This window comes from Equus quagga, unplaced genomic scaffold, assembly GCF_021613505.1.
Source record: "Equus quagga isolate Etosha38 unplaced genomic scaffold, UCLA_HA_Equagga_1.0 203_RagTag, whole genome shotgun sequence".
In the NCBI taxonomy this organism is placed as follows: domain Eukaryota; kingdom Metazoa; phylum Chordata; class Mammalia; order Perissodactyla; family Equidae; genus Equus; species Equus quagga.
Genome location: NW_025798627.1, coordinates 4028360 through 4048339, shown reverse-complemented (window position 1 = coordinate 4048339; position 19980 = coordinate 4028360). Strand labels below are relative to the sequence as shown.

The 19980-nt window shown below is 39.5% G+C and overlaps 2 protein-coding genes across 3 annotated transcripts in view; one reads left to right on the top strand and one right to left on the bottom strand.

Annotated features, from left to right (window-relative positions):
• LOC124233464 (zinc transporter ZIP10) overlaps window positions 1–4423 on the top strand; it is a 60239-nt gene extending 55816 nt beyond the window's left edge. For both annotated transcript variants that reach the window (XM_046650568.1, XM_046650566.1), the window contains exon 10: window positions 1636–4423. In XM_046650568.1, the coding sequence (XP_046506524.1) occupies window positions 1636–1794 (159 nt within the window). In that variant the 3' untranslated portion in view covers window positions 1795–4423. The remainder of the gene's footprint in view (window positions 1–1635) is intronic.
• A 13-nt stretch (window positions 4424–4436) lies between these two features.
• Window positions 4437–19980, bottom strand: part of LOC124233445 (dynein axonemal heavy chain 7-like) — a 234964-nt gene continuing 219420 nt past the window's right edge. The window contains exons 63-67 of the mRNA XM_046650549.1: window positions 18508–18738; window positions 15133–15285; window positions 13529–13706; window positions 7081–7184; window positions 4437–4839 (exon numbers count right to left, since the gene is read on the bottom strand). Coding sequence (XP_046506505.1) covers window positions 4633–4839; window positions 7081–7184; window positions 13529–13706; window positions 15133–15285; window positions 18508–18738 — 873 coding nt within the window. The 3' untranslated portion in view covers window positions 4437–4632. The remainder of the gene's footprint in view (window positions 4840–7080; window positions 7185–13528; window positions 13707–15132; window positions 15286–18507; window positions 18739–19980) is intronic.

Here is a 19980-nt window from a genome sequence, read left to right as displayed (position 1 = left end):
ATGTGGGACGCTGCCTCAGCGTGGTTTGATGAGCAGTGCCATGTCCGCGCCCAGGATTCGAACCAACGAAACACTGGAACGCCTGCAGCGGAGCGCGCGAACTTAACCACTCGGCCACGGGGCCAGCCCCAGCAGTAAAAGTTTTTGTAACAATAAAAACTTGAGGGAAGAGGGGAGAAAAGATACAATAAAATAGTCTTCTTATTAGAACCATAGGTAGGAAGTTAGCCATTTTAGTCTCATCCCAGGTTTTGGTCATAATCCAAACTTTCTGTAAAGGGCAGATAGTAAATACCTAGGCTTTGTGGACCATATTATCTGTGTTACAGTTATTCAGCTCTGCCATTTGTAGTGGTTTCTGTCACTACTGACTACCGCACTCTGCTAGTGAAGGACAGTCGGCTCCGTTAGCCGTTGCAGCACCGCCCTGGACTTTCAGACAGCATGATGGCAGCCTGCAGTAGTTCTTAAAGGGGAGCCTCAGGAGACTGTTGAACATGCTGCAGCACTGTCAGAGCGTGGTAGCTGGCTTAATTGTCCTCATTATTTAATAATGAATAATGGCGTTTCTTCCTAGGCAGGCCTTATGTACTTACCACCGTATCTCTCCTCCCTAAACCCAAAAGCGCCAACATGTTGTTTGGAGCAAAGCTTGGTGTCTAAGAGAAATAGCATATCAATATCATCTTTCTGTAGATTTTCATTGCAAACGTGAAGTATGTTTTTGTGAAAGTGAAAGTTAGAAGTAATAATTCTTTAACAATTTTTATTAGTTTTGGATAGAAAGAATTTATGCTTATCATAATGCACATACATTTCTTCTTCAACAAATCTTATTTACTTAGGTAAATTAAAGATTTAAGTTTTATACTTTGAACTATGGGTTATTCTTAAATGCTTATACTGAAAACTTTTCAATGTATTATGCCTTTAAAGATACTAGGAACTTTCACATTTTAAACATTTTATCACTATTAAGGGAATAGAGTACACTGGGAAGGCAGGGTGCATAATTTGGTCGTAGCTGGGGAGCTTCTATATACTATTTTTTGTGTGTCTTATTGGAAGGAAAATAGTGGCTTAAGAGCGTAGAGATGCCAATTTGGAATTTCTGTAAATATCTGTCTTTGCTGTCATGTGCAGTGGGAAATGAGAATTTTAAATGGAAAAGGGTGAAGAAATGATACAATTTTGAATTAGATATCCCCAAAAGATTTACTTTCCTGGTGAACTTAAGATATATCAGTAAATGTGAGAATTGTAGTGTTCTTTTCTGAGAGTTTTATTGGCAATAATAAATTGTCTTACATTTAGCATAAAGTAAATGTCGGAACTGATGAGGTCAGTGGGTGATGTAACTTTAAACGTGGCTGATGCATATATTATGTGCAATTGTTGCAGGCATGAGAAGGGATCGGATCTACTGTTTACTTAGTACATAGCTAGAGCATAAACTTGCTTAGTGTTTGACTAAAATATGTCTTATGATTAGCACTGTGTTAAATAAAATAATTATTTTATTTGTAGTTATGCTTTTAGTCGTTAGTTTTCTGAAGTAAGAAGATGTAAAAAAAAAAAAAAACCTTGAGTAGAATATTATAAAAATTGCTTGTAAACATCTGGGTTTTTTTTCAGCTTCCAGAAATGCTGCATGGTGATGGTGACAATGAAGAACACGGCTTCTGTCCAGTGGGTCAGTTCATTCTTCAGAATTTAGGATTGCTGTTTGGATTTGCCACCATGCTAGTGATTGCCCTCTATGAAGACAAAATTGTGTTTGACCTCCAGTTTTGACCATTCCCAGTAATTACTGTTGGTTACGAGAATGTTACCATGCAGCTTTGCATCTTTTTCTTGTACTGTATGCACATTGCTCAAAGAAAAGTCAGTGGCTTGCACTACTTACAAGTTCCATAGATTTGAGCCTAACCATGAACGACTGGTGCTCAGTACTGTTTTCCCTGTGTGAAGGGGTCTTTTGAAACTATAAAGCTTGTGATAAAGCAAGGAGAAAACGGGACTCCATGAACCAAGGTTGATATAGGTTGGATTAAGAGTTTTTAAAAAAATAATCATATAAAACACTAAAGTAGTCTTTATTAGTAAAAACCTCTGTGGCTATGCAGAAATAGAAATTGAACCAAAAAATCACTTAAACTTTAAAAATGTTTTCAATGGACTCTGGGCAGACTTTTCTTTTTCCTAAAAGTGAATTTCAGTGTCCTTTAATTCAGCTCCGTATAGATATATGGTAATAGGGATCAACTTGACACAGCTTTGCAATGCATAAAGTAGACTGTAGGACTAGAGGAGAGCTCAGGCTGCATTAGAGTATGAATTTAGTATTGGGAAAAGCCCTTATTCTTGAATCTAGAGTTACTATTTTTGTATATATTTGCATAGTGTTTAAATTTGCAGCCTAAACTACTGAAATTTGTGATTGTATGTGTGAGCTTCAGTTTAATGAAAGATTCATAATGGTTCTTGGTATTAATATACTTGGTGTCTGGGTTTTCTTTTTTTCCTGAACTTTAATTTGTTTTTGTTTTGAGTTTTTTGGTGTGGGTAGTGGGTTAGAGCATGTGGTAAAATCTTTTTTCGTTAAAATTGTAACCCTCTACAAATATCAAACATGAAGAACCCAAACAAACATGGTCTAAATATTCAATTTCCCTACTTGAACAGGACTAACTAGTTATTTGGGAAGGTTAAGTCCTAAATGCACACATTGCTTTACCAGTTTGGCATTGGAACCAAGAGCACGTGCTGTGGCTGGCACTAAGGTGGTAAGGCAGAAAATCCAAGTTGACCACGTCCATAACCTGTACATGCAGTGTCAAAACGTCACTACGATGACCTCTGATGATACCGTGGCTATCATGGTACCAGGCGGCTTGGAAGATAGTTTTAAATAACTCAGCTGAGATCACTTGATCATTTTGTGCCAAGATATGCTGTTGGTGCCTGACGGGGATTAGTCTCTTTTTTGGGTGCCCTGCTCTTCTACCATAATTGTGAATGATTTGTGAGAAGTGCAAGCCATGTTTATCCTGAATTTTGACCTAATAATTTGTAGAACTAGTCATGTGCATGTAGCTTTCTGTTCACATCTGTGCCACCTGGTTGTCATTTATGCCAGGTAAACTGTATTTGAACTCTGTGCAGGCAGCTTTGTTTTAATCTGCTTGGCTACCAGTGTAGCTGCTTTTAAAAATCTTATTCAAACATTTTAGAGCCAAACTCTTTCCATTCCACTTAAAATGTTTTCATTTAGTCCTCCGCCTTTCCCCAGTTCCTTTCCTCCTACTCCATGAACTTTAAAACAGCAGAACTTCGAGAGCAGCAGGTGCCTCCAGGTGTTGATAGAGCATTGCCAGGGTTTCTTCTTTATGCTGTAAGCAGCGAGCCTAGGTGGTGTTTCCTTAATTCATGCCTGAATTTCACAGATTGTTTCTGGCTTTCTCCATGGCCTCCTGTAACGAGTTAGGAGTTTTCTACGGAGGTTATTTTCTGCATCGGGCACTGCATCGGGACAGTCCTCATCTCATGCTTGGCCCTTCAAGCAGCCTCGCTAAAAGGTGCTGATATTTTATTTAGTACTGCCAACTTCAAGCAATTCGAGTATCTTGCTTTCTGAACCAAGATTTATTTATAGTTTATTTTTGGGGTTTTATACCCAAGGAGGATTCTGCATTCCAGCATTAAATCTGCTTGATTTTAAAACTTTCATGAAAAGCAACAGCTGGAATATACTCCCAGACTTAAAATAAATGCCTGATGTAAAGCAAATAGGTTATGCTGAAGTATATAAAGTTTTATATTCTCTCAAAAATGGTGTTACCTTTATTTGCCAGATTTTTTTAAACCTTTGGAGAGGGCTGCGACAGTTGCTGCTAGTATTTTGTTAGGGTTCCACCAGTGTTTAGTTTTCACGTCATCCTAATGTATCGTTTCAAGTCTTACTAGACAATCTGAATTCCACTACATTTCTGTTTGGCTCCAACATTCCATTTAGCTTGACCAGTCTAATTTAACATGTGTTTGTTGGAGGTCATTAATGTTACTTGTACAATGCTGTCACTGTGTGACATCCATATGGATTTTGGTGTACATCACATTGCACTCAATCAGCTGTGATTATGCTTAGGAATACTATAGTAACTAGATGCAGTGTGAACCTTTTCCATTAACAGTAAGTCAGTGGCTTAAATGTGATTATGGTCCTGCAAGGTGATACTTGCTAAAATATCTAAACTTTTTTGTTGTTGTTGTAACCGAATCATTTTTTAAAAATTTATAAAGCTGGAAATGATCAAATGCCATTTTTTTCATTGTCAACAGTGGTGTGTCATTTTATGTATGTTCCTAATGCTTATGGAACTCTCCCAAAATAAAGTTATTCAAAAGAGCAAATATACCAGTATGTTTTCTTCAGTCTAGTCTTTACTTCAGAACATTTCCTTACACTGAGGTATGAATCATTTTAAATATAGGCTACATTTGCACATAAATTTATAATTAAGTATAACTTTAGTCAAATTGATTTAAGCCAAATAAATTGTTTAAAAAGTAAAATATATTTTCTACTCAACCATCTATAAGAAACAGGAACAGGGAAACGACGTCTTCTAATTATGAGTTAAGTTGACATAACAGTGCTACACCGCGTCCAATCCAGTGCTCCTTGGGTTGGTCAGAGGGAAGGGTCATGGCAATTACGAAGTTCGTAGAGTGCCCGGTGGTGGATAATGTTCCTCTCCGCTCACTTGTCTTATACAACGGAGCAACGTAACTTGGTCGTTCTGGAATATCTACCCTCTTACAGGGTTTCAGCCACATCTGGAAGGAAGTGCGTAAACTTCTTTAAGTCAAGGCTGGTATATTTACATACATTTGAGCCTGATATGGTATTGTTAAAGTTATGTCTGAAAATTTCTGTGGCCCAAATAGATTTTATTTTTGTCAGCAGTGCTGCCATTGCTCAAAACATTTTATTAGAGCTCTTGGAGCTATCTTCAGAACCAGTCTAGAAACTAAATGAGAAAAAATAGTCATTTTCACCTACTCTGTCCAGAAACATATTGCCCATTTACTCATCACCTCTCCACTATACTTGGCTGAGGATGACTTTGGTGCCTACAATAATAAAAACTCAGACTTTCAGAGGAGAGAGCTGCCACCCTTGACACTCGCACTCATGTTGCCTTATTAGTTAAAGGCCAACCCCCCAGAATTCTGAAAGGCTTTTCTTCAATGACTGTAGAAGCAGATCACCTCCTCATTTTCATGGTGACTATTTTAAAGGGGCGATTATGTATATTGTGGCCTCTGCTTAAAAGTATAACTGCATTCCTTTCTAACTACAATAGACTCACGTTCCTTTGAGAGAGTGATTAGCCACCTGCCTAGAATGTTACCATTGTTGAACCTCACCAATCTCAAAACTAAGATTTGGGAGCAAGTTGATCTCTGAATATAAGCGTAAAGAACAAACTATGATCATAAAGAAGAATTAATGTTTTGTTTTAGAATTTAATTAAATTCCTTTTAGCAGTAGAAGTAATAGCAATCCTTGAGGTGATGGGAGTTGACAGCCCCACTGCTCAGAGCTCTTGTTTAGGTTTCTCAGGTCAAAACAAATTGTATAAAGATGCTAGTTTCTCTCTTTCTCCCACATAATTGTGGAATCCAGATTATTATAAGGGGGATCCATAAAGCAGTTCTTCAGATATAAATTATATGGACTCAACACTCAAGTCAGACGTATTTCATTTCAACCAAAAGTGGGTTTTGTTAATGAGAATTTTTCTTAGTGACTTCCTTATTCAGGAAAATCATTCATGGATAAATTCCTTCTGCTATTCACTGCAAGCTACTGAAGAGTGTGCATGTGAAAGCAAGATGATTTGATCCCAATCAACTCCTGAAATTGCAAACCTTTGCCCTTGTGACTTTCAATTTGGGTCTCGTATTTGAAACTGTCTGCCCACAGTATCTTAGTACATGTGGCAGGATTTTTACAATTGGCTGTCAGCTGGTCCCTCACTGCCCGTTAGAGCTGCTCTGAAGGATTCTTGCCCGTTTGAGCTGCCCCTAGTGCCCCACAAACAGAATTCATGTCAATCCATAGCATGTATTTCATCACCATCCCAGACCAACCCTTCAAGTTATGTGAAAAATCTATCTAGCTATGATGTAATAACAGATGGAAACAACACTATAGCTTAGTCTGCCCATGCTGAAGATAGGTGCCAGGAAACTTTCTGCAGATGTTTTTCATATAGTAATCTAAATCTGCAAGTTTCACATTTTTAGGACAGTGTATATGTAAGAAAATATATATGATAAACATATGTATGTGTGTGTATGTGGATACATATATACCATCCATCCTCATTCCTGGATTCCGTATTTGCGAATTTGCCTATCACTAAAATTTATTCGTTATCCTAAAATCAGTACTCTGCGCTTTTGCAGTCATTCACAGGCATGCTCAGAGCACCAAAAACTGAGTCACCAGACAAGCAGCTTCCCAGGTGAGGTTGAACCTGGTGACATTCTGCCGCCTTGTCTCAGCTCTCATAACTAAAACAACTATCCGTTTCAGTTTATTTAATTCCAAGTTTTTCACATTTTTGTGGCGTTTTTGGTGATTTCGCTGTTTAAAATGGCCCCCAAGTGTAGCGCTGAGGTGCTGTGTAGTGTTCCTAAGTGCAGAAAGGCTGTGATGTGCCTCATGGAGAAAATATCGTAAACTTCGTTCAGGCATAAGACAGTGCTGTTGGCCATGAGTTCAATGTTAATGAATCAACAATAAACATTAAATAAAGTATCTTTAAACAAAAGCACCAATAAGGCAAGGTTCTGTACTCATCAGTTAACAAAAATGTGACCAGAGGATCGCAGAAACAACCTGTATTTCTCCTAGGAGCAATGGTTCAGTATTTACTGATTCACTGTTGGCAGCCACTTTATAAAACATAATTACCGTGAATAACGAGAATTGACTGTATCTGTGTACGTGTGTGTGTGTATATATATAAAATAGACCCCGTGTACATGTCATTAGAAAATACTAACCACAGGCACTGCATCATAAAGAATTTTGGGATGTGATTCTGCAAGTTTCTTGGTCTTCCTATTCCAGGAAGCTCCATCTAGAAATAATCCATGAATGAAAACACCTAAATATAAAAGAAGCAGGTTAGAGCGACACTTTAACCGTGTATTCATTGAGCCCTGAATCTGAAATTCCTACAGGTGAACACTACGCAAATGACACGAGGTCACTAGCCTAGGACTTGTTCTAAAATGAAAGCGCTATTCTGAGTGCTTTGTCTTAAGACCCATATTTCCAGAATATCTATACTTTGCATAGTCAATTAATTCAATAGTAAAATTAGATGTGGAAAACAAAAGAGGAAAGGAATTTTTAATTAGTCTGTGGGAAGTTCTCAGTTTGTGTGAACACTTATCAGATTTATATATTTTTTTAATTTTTATTTTTTTCAGATGTACATCATATTTCAAATTCCGGATACATTACATCATGTTCACCACCCGAACACTAATTATAGTGCATCCCCTCACATGTGACCCTAATCACCCCTTTTGCCCTCCCCCCTCCCCCCTTCCCCAATGGTAACCACCAGTCCAATCTCCAATGCTATGTGTTTTTTTTTTTTTTTGTCGTTTTTATCTTCTACTTATGAGTGAGATCATATGGTACTTGACTTTCTCCCTCTGACTTATTTCACTCAGCATAATACCCTCAAGGTCCATCTGTGTTGTTTGAACTGGCCAATGATTATAATGTTAGAAGACAGGAAATCTGCAAGAAAATTTCTGCCTGCATTTGTAGGGATGCAGTGGCTCCAGGCAGCATGTGAACAGAATACTCTTCTGCAGATCTCTAGTGTCGTGAGAGTTAAGTTTCTCCTGTCCTTCTAGAATTTATTCTCACTCCAACACCTCTCCATAGTCTGTATGATAGGACACATGGATGGACTTCCTCTAGAGCATGATGTCATACACTAACAGTTAAAGAAGAACACCAGTGAGGAAAGCAGTGAGCCCCGGGTGACTTTCTCTGGCTGTCCACTGTGTAAAGCCTCATGGACTGAATGTAGCTATCTGCACATGGAAACATTTGTAGCAGCTGCTGCACAGATGTGAAGGCAAGCAATGTGGGATTTACAAAGACCCAGGTTTTAGTTCCTAACTGCTGTGTGACCTCGAGCAACTCATTTAACTTTAGACATGTTTTGTCGTTGGAGAACAGCTGGAAATCATTTGTAAAACAATGATGCCTGCTTTGTGTACCTTGTAGAGTTGTTAGAATCAAATCATTCAGTGCTGGTGAAAGCACTTGGTAAAGTAGTATATAAAAATCCACTGGGCAGCACTGTCCAACAGGACTTTCTGCAATGATGGAAATAGTCTATATCTGTGCTTTCTAATATGGTAGCCACTGGCTATTAAACACCTGAAACACAGCTAGTGTGACCAAGGGATTGAATTTTAAATTTTATTTAATTTTAATTATAGTTAAATTTTAAAAGCTACATGTGGATGGTCCAATGATGGATGTTGGGGGAAAGACTTACCCTTTCTCCTCTAGGTGTTAACTGATGCAAAGAATAGTTGGAATAAAATGTCAGTTTTATTAATTGACAAAGCACTTGTCCAGTAATTTCCCTACTATCACTTGGGTAAAGTTGAGTTGCAAAATGCCCCCTGAGCCTGGGGCAGTGTGGGGCGTGGACCCGCCTGAGGGAGAGAGAGGTCTGCAAACATCCTACTTGCTAACCTCTAGGCCAAATGGAAGGCCTGCAGGCCAGTCACGATGATAGACGGGACTAGGGGAAGCAGAGGAGCCCCCACAGACAGGTCCAGGAAAGCCCTTGAAGACCCTGGCGCCGCTGACTCGTCAGCAGTCTCTGGCTCTAACCAATTAGATTATCTAATCCTCACTTGGGAAAGAAAAAATGTCGTAGAGAGTAAACAAAGGGAAGAGTGGCACATCTAAGAAAAGTGACAACAGGGATCAAAGTTCCCTCCATCCCAACAATAATCTTATAGGAAATGTTTTCATTCCTCATGGTCAAGAAGGGCCTTATGGAAAACACAAGATGTAAAACAGCAGGCAGATGTTAACCGAGTCCTGGGTCACAGCCTCTCCCGCTCTGTGAGGCATGCCTTTTGCCATCCGGGAGAGACGGGGTCAGCACGTGTCACCTACAGCTTCTCGGCCTCTCTCGTTGGCTGTTCTCTGCCTCCCTTCCTGCTGGGCAGCGCTCTCCCCTGATGACTCTGAGTCACCCAGTACTTCCCAGTAGTCCAGACAAGAGGAATCTTAGGAAAATATATGCAGAATGTATGGGGCCAAATCTAAGTCGATTTGTGGTGGCCTTGTGGCCTTAAATGACCTTTTCATTACGTTTCAATCCAGTCTTTGGTAAATAAGGTTAATCTCTTCCTGAGCCCCAGAAACAGGCACATACTAAAGCGTGTAAAGGAGAGAGACTGGTGGAGGGTAGCGATCAGAGAGAACGAAGCTGTGGTTCCAGCCCAAGCTGTTCTCAGGTGCCATCTGTGTTCCTCCCACTAGGGTCCCATGAGAAAGCTGCTCTTTAGGAAAAGTCTATCGCTCCAAATCATTCCATGCAATGTCATTTCCTTTCTTAGAATTAGCTAGTAGGAAGGAAAACAATGGAATTACAAAAAGCCTAATTTGTGCGTGTCTGTGTTTACTGGTGAAATATGTGTGTGTGTACAAAATAATGAAATTCATGATTTAGTAAATATTTATCTGCTATTATAAGTCAAACCTTAGGCTGATACTTTGGTATTCAGTAAAATGGCTGGCTTAATTGACAGCTACTCTTTACTGTGCGATCCTGGAACACTAAATGGTCTTTATTGATCTTTAAATAAGTTGTGCTTTATTCCTGCTTCACTGTTTTCAAGCTAATTTTGGATTTTAATAAATTTGGATCTTTAATAAAAGGGGTTGTGGGTTAAATTAGTAAATCATTGTAAAAGGAAATACCAATTATCCTGTACAATGTCCAAATTCAGTATATAATGACGGGCAGTTCAACAGTTTGATCTCAGGTGTTAGCTAGTTTGTAAACTCAGGCAATGCTTTTATAAATCCTATCTTTAGCTGAATTCAAAAACATCTGACTCTGAGGGACATCATCAGTGCTATTCAGACTCCAAATGCCATCTTCTGCCTTTAATCATAATGATATGAGGACAATTTAGAAAAAAATTCTCGCATCTGAATTAAATACTTAAGAATCAACCATCGCTTCTTCAAGAAAGCTTCCCCTGAGGAGTGTGATGATGTTTGCGGACTTCCACTCAGGCAAAAATTCTCAGTGGGCCAGAGAGAAAGCAGCCAGCGGAGGAGGCGAGCCAGGCGGCCTGGGGGTGGACGCTCAGCTCGGCCCGTTACTAGCTGTGACAGCTTGGGCAAGTTATTGCACCTTCTGAGCCTTAGTTTCTAGCTCTGTATGAGACGGATGATAGTATCTGTGCCGTAGGGGTATCATGAAGATTAAATGAAAAGTAAAATAAATGTAAAGTTTCCAGAAACCAGTAGTAGTAACAGAGCAACTCCATGGCCTTCCTTCGATTTGCCTTTACCCAACTTAAACACTCCCTTCCTCCTTTCCCAAATACTTAGTTTGAAGCAAATTATGTATCCTTCTCGGTATGTTGCTAACCTGCCTATATATGTTCTGATCTTTATGAGGGTGTGGGAACTCAAACTTCTATTTAATGTTATCTTTTACAGCATGTAATATAGTGAGCTGTACAGATAAGGTATTTTTTTAAAGGCCTGTATAATTAAAGAAACGATAAACTAAACAACTTAGCAGAAGGTGGTTAAACACCCTTTAGGCATGCAGCAGTATGTCTATTCAGGGTGTGCTAGGAATGAAAGTATTCTGAACAAATGCCCAAATTAATGATAGGTTAGGCATCTATGGCCGGAGGAAAAACGATTAGTTTTAAAATATCATTTGTCCCAGTGATCTTTTTCCCCTTGCATCTAATGTTCTTAAATGTGTTTCTGCAATAAAACTTTAAATTAAGTATTAAAGAAGATTGCAATGAACGGTAGCTTAAAAAGTTGGTTAGATTCCATGAATTTGTAGTGGATTCAAGCAGCATGATTTTTGGAATTTCCACAGGAGTATTTGAGGGCCTCTTGCGTGCCAGGCACTCTGACAGGCGCTAAGACAAGAAGGAGGAGGACAGACAAGATCACTAGCCTCTTGGGATCCAGATTTGATTCTAACGACAAAGGAAAAAGTGTCATTATTAACATATTTAGTTGTCTAAATTTTCTATGGGGGCTTAGTGATGACATTATCTGTTTACGTATTTAAAAAGTTTATGTGGCTTCTGAACAAATGAAGGATTATAAGAGTGTAACTACACTAGTAGGGAGGCTAGATAAGAGGCTGGAGCAGAAGTCTAGATAAAAACAGTGGCGGCAGTAGGATTATACAAGAGTGACTGCATTTGATGTGAGTGTATGAGAGAGCAGGAGAAGGAAGAAGAGTTCATGGGCTTCTGGTTGGGTGGTGGTGCCATTTATTGAAATTCATTATAAATTTTATGTATGCAGGAGACACCAAAGTGGAGATGTCAGGTAGGCAGTTGGATAGAGAGGTCTGGGTCTTAGAGGAAAGACTGGACATTTAAATTGGGAAGATATCAGCCAGGAGACAATCTTTAAAGACACAAAAAAGTATGAGGCCACTTGGGGAGAGGATGCAATTAGAAAAGAACAACAGTCCCAGGACTGAGTCCTCAGGAACTCCAATATTCAGAGGAGGATAAGCTAGCAAAGAAGCGTACGTGTGTCCAGTGGAAAAGAAAAATCAGGAAATGGGTGATGTGTTGGAAACAGAGAGAAGAATGTCTCTAGAAAGAGGAGGTTGTCAACTAGTGAAAACTGCTAAGAGGTTAAGATGAGGACAGAAAGATGAGGACATTGTCTACATGGAAGTTATTAATAACTCAGAAAAGAAGGGCTTCAGTTGATCGACAGGATGAAGAGTAGACAGGAAATATGAGGTGAGAACCTGCAGATGGCATGTAGAGACAGTTCTTTTGAGAAATTTTGCTATAAAGGGGAGCAGAGACATGGGATAGTAGCTGAGGGGATGTGGATGGTAAGACAATTGGAATTCTTGATTTGTTTTAAGATGAGAGATTCTAGACCATGTTGCATGCTGATACGAATTACTTAGTACTGAGAGAGATACTGCTGATTCTAGAAAAAGAGGGCACAACTGAAGGAGCAAAACCTTTGAGAAGGAGGGAAAAAATAGGATCTGGACTCTCAGAGCATGCACCTATCGACAGATTTATGGATTTGGTCGTGCTAAAAGCTCTTTTCTGATGGCTTCTTATTTTTTCAATGAAGTTATGAGGTGAGATGTGAGGGCAGAGAGAAGGACAAAGAAGGCACAAGTGGTTGCTTTTAGCGTGGGAAAGCAACTTTCTCAGGGAATAGTAGTAGGATTGCTTCATAGTGTTACAACACCCTTGAGGTTTGTGGCCACTGATGTAAAGTAAAACCACATGACACAGTACTGTGATTATTGTACACTGTTCGGGTTACACGTTTACTTGTTAGTATCCCACCAAAGCCTAAGTTAGTTGAGGGTCAAGATCCTGTCTAAATTGTTCACTGCTGACATCCCCAGTGTCTAATAGAGTGAGCCGGTGACAAATAAGGAAGCAGAGTTGTCTTTGACACATTAGTTAGAGCAGGACACATTAAGAGTTCTTTAGAGATTAAAGTCATTTATTTAAAGACCACCCTTTTGGTAAAATTCAGGAATCTGTAGCATTTAAAAAATAATGCTTGTTTAAAATAGTAGCTCTGTCCACTAAATCTGAAATAAAACACTAGGGTAGCCACTAAATATTGAAAAGACAGTCTATTAAGAAAATAAAGATAAATTTCCTCACAATGCTTCAATCACAAAACAAATGCTCCTATTAGCTATCAGCTTTATTAAGTTTTGGAATGATGCACATAACAGGAAAGAATACCTGTTTTAGGAGTCTGCAAAGGGATGTCTTCAAGGGACCAGGAAACCTCCTTCTTTCCAATGCTGTGCCATCTTAATTCCCCAAGGTCACCATAAGATTATGGTTGATTATTCCATGTATTGTTAATTTGATGATTACTTTATTCCTAACTTATTAGAAATAATTTCAAACTTACAAAATTTTGCAAAAATAAAACAGGACCAGGGACATATACTCCTTATTCAGAATCATTTTATCCCCATTTGCTTTACCATTTGCTTGTTCTCTCTTGCTCTCTCTCTCTCTCACTTGCTCTCTGTCTCTCAATAGGTTTTTTCTCCATCATTGGAAAGTAAGTTACATATATGATGATTAAGTTTTTTAACAGTTGAGAAAAGTAAGCAAGAATGTTACGTTTTTGTTCAGTGCCCAGATATAAGCCAACTCATTCTGTCAGTGCACTTACCATCTTCCGGAGCATGCTTATATTCCTTGTCTTCCATCACTTCATAGTCAAACCCAAGAAGATCAATGGGGATGGTATATTTCCTGGCGTAGTTCTGCTGGGCACCGGTCAGGAAGGCTTGTGTGAAGAAGAAGCCAGACAGCCAAAAGACTGGAGGAGGGCCGACCTCGTACCATTGCTGTGGTGTCAAAGTAAAAGTGTCCCAACAACAGAGCCTTCAACTCTGAATACAGCGCTGCTTAACAAAATTTGTCCAAACACACCCCCCCCCCCCATTATCTTTTAGGTAAACTAATAAATGAGCTAACCCTTTGAGGAATAAAAAGTCATACTCTCAGGTTTTAAAAAATAAGTAGTATATTCAGTATTTGTTCTGACTTCAATTTCCTATCCATCGCTCCAGCTTGAGTACCACAATGTGCACGAATGCAGATACAAATGTGTTTTATACAAGCCCAATGACTCCTTCAGAAAAGCTCCCTAAAATAGTGAACATCAATATACATTGTTGTACAACGTATCACGTTATATAGTTGAATAGAAGAGATCCCTATGAAGTCTGGTCAGATGGTAATGTTTTTCAGGTTTTTTTCTCTTTAGTCATTAATACGCAGTAGAATATTCCTTGGGAAGTTTTCTCTCCTACTTCACCAAAATACAATGAAATTCACCATAAAGAAATACAGTATTACACAAGGAACTCCCAGAAGAAACAGGGTAATGAGAGCCGAAGATTTTAATAAATATCAAGATATCTGGATATTCTGTTCATATCATGTATTATAATAAGCTAGTTGAATACTGATTTTAACTAAATAGGAAATTGTAGAAGACAATCTGAAGAAATTAATTTGAAGAACTTTCCCCTATTAGAGTACAAAGTAGAGCCTTCACCTTTCAAGAATAATCTTAACTGCTTCATATCAACTCTATACAACAGAAGGCCTGTACTCTGGAGGGGAAGTTTAGTCATTTTATTCCTGCAGAAATCTCCTCATGGGCAGTTTTCGATGCTCCACATAAACTATCTAGGAAATTGATCAATATCGCTAATGAATATAATTGTTAAAAAGAACACAGTTAAGCACCAGTATTGCCAGATAATTAGGAGGTAGGCTTCAGCCCACTCAACATTTCCAGGACAATTAGCCATTGTGGGTATTACTATCTTGGGCTGAACCAGCAATCTATTGATTTCATGACCTGGAAGAATGTGGGACAAGGAAGAAATAATGCTCCTTGTTAGCAACTTGTCTGGCTGTCTAAGATGCTTTGCTCTAGGGATCGATTTTAATGCTAAATATTTAACGGAAAAATCAACATAGCCAGTTGTTTTCTCTCTTCAAATGCCATTGGCTTGAATGTCTAACTTCACTGAACAGGAACGCCTGCTCCTAAAGAAGCTTTCAGAGGTTCTGCTTCCAATACCGGTATTTTGACAGTTCAGTGTAACAGTTACACAATCTACAGGCAATATTGGATCGTGGTCACTTGTGCCTGGGACACACAGAAAAGCTAGAGAGGAATACTCATAAAATTAGGCATCCTGATGAAGAAAAGGAGATCAGAAGAAACTTAATGTATTATCATTTGGATGAACTCACCTGCAAGAATTTTAGTCTCGCAAGGAAGTCATTTACATAGCTCCCGAGGGGCTTCAGGCTGGGGTAGGATCTGCCCATCCACATCCCTGGGATTTTGACATTCAGAATGCTGCTAACCACTTCTTCAAGGTCTGTAGACATCACGACAAGCCCCTGAAACACATGCAACCTTTGGTTAACGCGACAGTACAGATTTTGGAGAATCTTCTCTTAATACCTTCTTCCTAATTATCCTTTGTTTACAGTAGTGATTAGTCAGGGTTGAGTCATATAGCAAAAAAAGAGAAAGCAAAGATATTTTTCTTTTGCTCACAAGTAAGTCATGGAGTCTTTGAACTATTCCTTAGGAAAACATTAACAATTTCAAGCTGATCAAATTTTAATGGAAATTTTTTTATTGAGGTATAATTGACCTATAAACTTTATATTAGTTTCAAGTGTACAACATAATGATTCGATATTTGTGTATATTGCAAAATGATTACCACAATAGGTCTAGCTAACATTCATCACCAACAGTTATACATTTTTTTTCCCTGTGATGAGGACTTTTAAAATCTACTCGCTTGGCAACTCTCAAATATGCTGTGTATTAACTATAGTCACTGTGCTGTACATTACATCCCCAAGACTTATTTATTTTCTGGAAGTTTGTACATTTTGACCCCCTTCTCCCATTTTGCCCACCCTAGAAAATCATCTTAATCAATACCTGGCTACGGACTAGCTATTAAATCATAGCCTAACTTTCACTTAATTTACTTGTTTATTAAATGGACAACTAATATATCTCTGTCTTGCCTTTTTTTTTTTTTTTTGAGTAAGATTAGCCCTGAGCTAATATCTGCCGCCAATCCACCTCTTTTTGCTGAGGAAGACTGGCCCTGAGCTAACATCCGTGCCCATCTTCCTCTACTTTATATGTGGGACGCCTACAACAGCATGGCTTGCCAAGCAGTGCCATGTCTATACCCACGATACAAACCAGCCAACCCCGGGTCGCTGAAGCGGAACATTCCCGCTTAACCGCTGCTCCACCAGGCCAGCCTCTCTGTCTTGCCTTCTTGAAAGGACAGTGATGAATATAAAATTATGAAAATTATATGAAATGCTTTGAAAAGTTAAAATATCCTGGATTCCATTTGTGAAGTCTAATTGACCTTTTTGAATCTCTGACATATAGATGTCAAAACTTTGAGGCCCTTGAAAATTCCTGCCTATCTGATCTGGCCATTGCGCCAGTTGACATCATCATTACTTTCTTTATGGTTGACAATATTATTCCAACTAACATATGGAGAAGATTTTAGAGTAAATTTCATGGCTTAAACATCCACGTTTCATTTGCCTCCTTCCCTAAATCCACTAAAACAACAGCAAAGAAATTTATTTTTTAAAGGCACAAACCCACAAGTGCAGAAAAAATAGGGGAAGGCATAATGACAATACAATTTTGGGAGCTAGAAAGCACATGGACTGTTGGTAGATCAGGAGAAACCTGGTCCTAAACTGGCTGAGAGGAAGCTAAGAATCAACTCGGTATACAATGCAGAACACTCAAAAATATTTGGAATTGATGGCCTTAGATGAAAGCAAGGACAGGAGGATGGTGCTAAATGGCAAAGATTGTTGAAACCTGGTTTACAAAACAGAATCCTGGGGCTCGCCTGGTGGCACAGCGGTTAAGTTCACAGGTTCCGCTTCGGCAACCTGGGGTTCCCTAGTTCGGATCTGGGGTGCGGACATGGCACCGCTTGGCAAGCCATGCTGTGGTAGGCATCCCACATATAAAGTAGAGGAAGACGGGCACGGATGTTAGCTCAGGGTCAGTCTTCCTCAGCAAAAACAGGAGGATTGGTGGCAGATGTTAGCTCAGGGCTAATCTTCCTCAAAAAAAAAAAAAAAAAAAACCACACAGACTCCTAGGTCCTGTACCACAAAACTGCACGTCACCCACCTTGAATGAAACCTGGAAAGGAAAACGAAGGAATTCTGGGAGTGAGAGATGCCAGGCTCAGCCGGGGTTAGAATTACCATACTGAAATCAGGGGGATTAAATGAATGCATGTCTGTTGAATGCTGAGATCCCTGAGGCCTCTTTCCCCTTTTAGCTCCCTGAATGCTGGAACCAGGCCTCTATCTTCCAGGAAGCATACAAGAAGAACCGGGTCAAGGAAAAACACATGGTGCTGAATGCTTCTGAGCCAAACGGCCCACCCAGATTACACTACAGCCAGCCTGGGCGACTCCTCTTTCAATGATAACTCATATCTGACCACTTCTCTCCACCTCCTAGGCTACAAGAAACCAACTCAGCTGGACCACTTCAATCGCGTAATTAGTCTCTGCCTGCATTCTTGTGCCCCTACAGTCCTTTCTGCAGTGAACTTTTAAAAACGTAGCGAGAACTTTTAAAAATCTACAACAGACCATTTCACTTCATTGCGTAAAGCCCTCTGCAGGCTTCCCTTTCCCTTAATACTTTACAATAAAATTCAAGACCCTAATCGTGGCCAACAAGGCCACCATGGAGCCCAGGGCTTCCCCTCTCTGTCCTAGCATCTCCCTCTTGCTCACTCCCCTCTCGCCACAGCAGCCTTCCTGACTGTGTTCCCAGACATGCCCCTTCTTCTCCTGACCTCTGCACTAGCTAGACCTGCTGTGCCAACGGTCCACAGCTTGTCCTTCACATCAGGCCCCTGCTCAAGGGTCAGCTCCTGGGAGGAGCCAGCCCCAAACGACTGAGTCTCCCACCTGCCATTCTCTACTCGTTTACCCTGTTTTATTTTTTTCCATAGAACTTACCGAAATTCTGTTACATATTGATTTGTTTATTTTTTTTTAAAGATTTTATTTTTCCTTTTACTCCCCAAAGCCCCCCGGTACATAGTTGTATATTTTTAGTTGTGGGTCCTTCTAGTTGTAGCATGTGGGATGCCGCCTCAGCGTGGCCTGATGAGCAGTGCCATATCTGCGCCCAGGATCCAAACCAGGGAAACCCCGGACTGCCGAACCCAACCACCCAGCCATGGGCAGGCCCCTGATTTGTTTATTTTTTAATTGTCTGTCTCCCTTACTAAAACGTAAGCTGTACAAGGGCGGAGGCATTGTCTTTCTTACCCCTTAACACTTGGTTTGTTAACTCTTTGGCTTGTATCCTATCCAGTAAACTATTGCTACCTAACATACTCTATACTTATTTACCTCTTTATTAATTGTCACCCCCAGAATTCTATGTGCTCTCCAAGAGCAAGGATTTTTTTCTATCCCCAGAATTAAGAACAGGACTTGCATGGAATCTGTGCCCAAGAGATATTTGCTAAGTAAGCGAATATGTTTACTTCAATGATTTTGCTTTGGTGCATGTGCCCTTACCTTGATTGCTTTCTGAATATTGGAGCATGATTCTCTTATGGTCTGCAACAGCTTATTGAAGCGTCCCATCTCTTGGACGAGCACAGTGTTCATGCTCTGCGTGTAAGTTGTCGGGTATCTCCTCATTGCAGCCTCAACATCAAAGTTGTTTGGAAGTTTACCCAAGATGTCACCAGCGACCTCATTTACTACTTCCTCCGATGATTTTGCACCAGACTCTGCTGAACGAGACTATAAGGAATCCAAACTATAAATCAGAAATCCTCATAAAGGTCTAAGCATAGCTGGATAGGAAAACTCCTAAGGTAAATGTTATAAGAATGAGTACTACTCTGCCATTTTATCTAGGCTTCTTCTCCACACGAGATGTATTGCAGCGCTGATAACAGGCATGGGGGTGCGGGGGGAGGAGCTGCGGCAGAAAATAACTGTTAGAGAGAGAGGAGGAAGAAGGGAGTGTACATCGTTGAGAGGCAAGAGGGTCTGGAGGAAGCAAATAAGCTGCACATTGTGCTGCCTGGTGGCGGGAGAGGAGTAGATGCTGCGGACGGAGGGCGAGAAAGCATTTTCATTGCTGGCATGGCTAAATGATGACGGGCATTAAAACCCAGGAGGAGGAAATCAGATCCCGCTTTGAGAAAGCTTGCCGCAAAATATATTCGCTATAACTCTGGTGCCCACTGGTTGCCAAAAGCAGAGATATAGCTTTCTCCTTGAACCAGGAGGGCAAAGAAAATAAGCCCATCTCCTCTACACAGTTGGAAGAGTTATGCAGAAAAGGCAGATTTTAGTGATTCACATTGGAAGCAAAGAAGGGGAATTTCATTTCAATTTTTATTTTCTATGTTTATAGTGTCACTGTGTAAATGAGTCTATATTTTCTGGAAAAAAACTTTAAAACCTCAGAATAAATGAATGTGTTTGTGTGTGTGTGTGCGCGTGTGTATGGGGTGAGACAGAACAAGCACAATTAGAATATAAATGAATATTTCTCATATTTTTCCAGTCGGAGGAAATTGTGTTATGCTTATTTCACATTTTATATTTCCTCGTTTCTATACTGGATCTATTCCATAAATATTGACTATTTCTTAAGCTTCTTGTGAGATTTTTAATGCCACCTACTACATACCCCCATAAGATCCTATGAAATTGTACAATAAAAGAATTAAATGTTGGTCTTAATTACATGCTAATAAAAAAAGGGATATGTCATTATGGTAATTCTTTAATACGATCCCAAAGTGCTGGGTTTACAACTAAGTATATAAAACAAATTATAGACAGCAAGGAAGATAATGAATATTTGGCCAAAACTAGTGAAATACCTATTTCCATTGCATTTAAAGAATGATATGCTGATTTCTATTTGTATTTTGGCATGCATATAAGGTAATATAAACTCATTAAAAACATTCATATTTTCTAACAAGAGCTGTGCCTCCACCAAAAAAAAACAAGAAAGAAAAAACA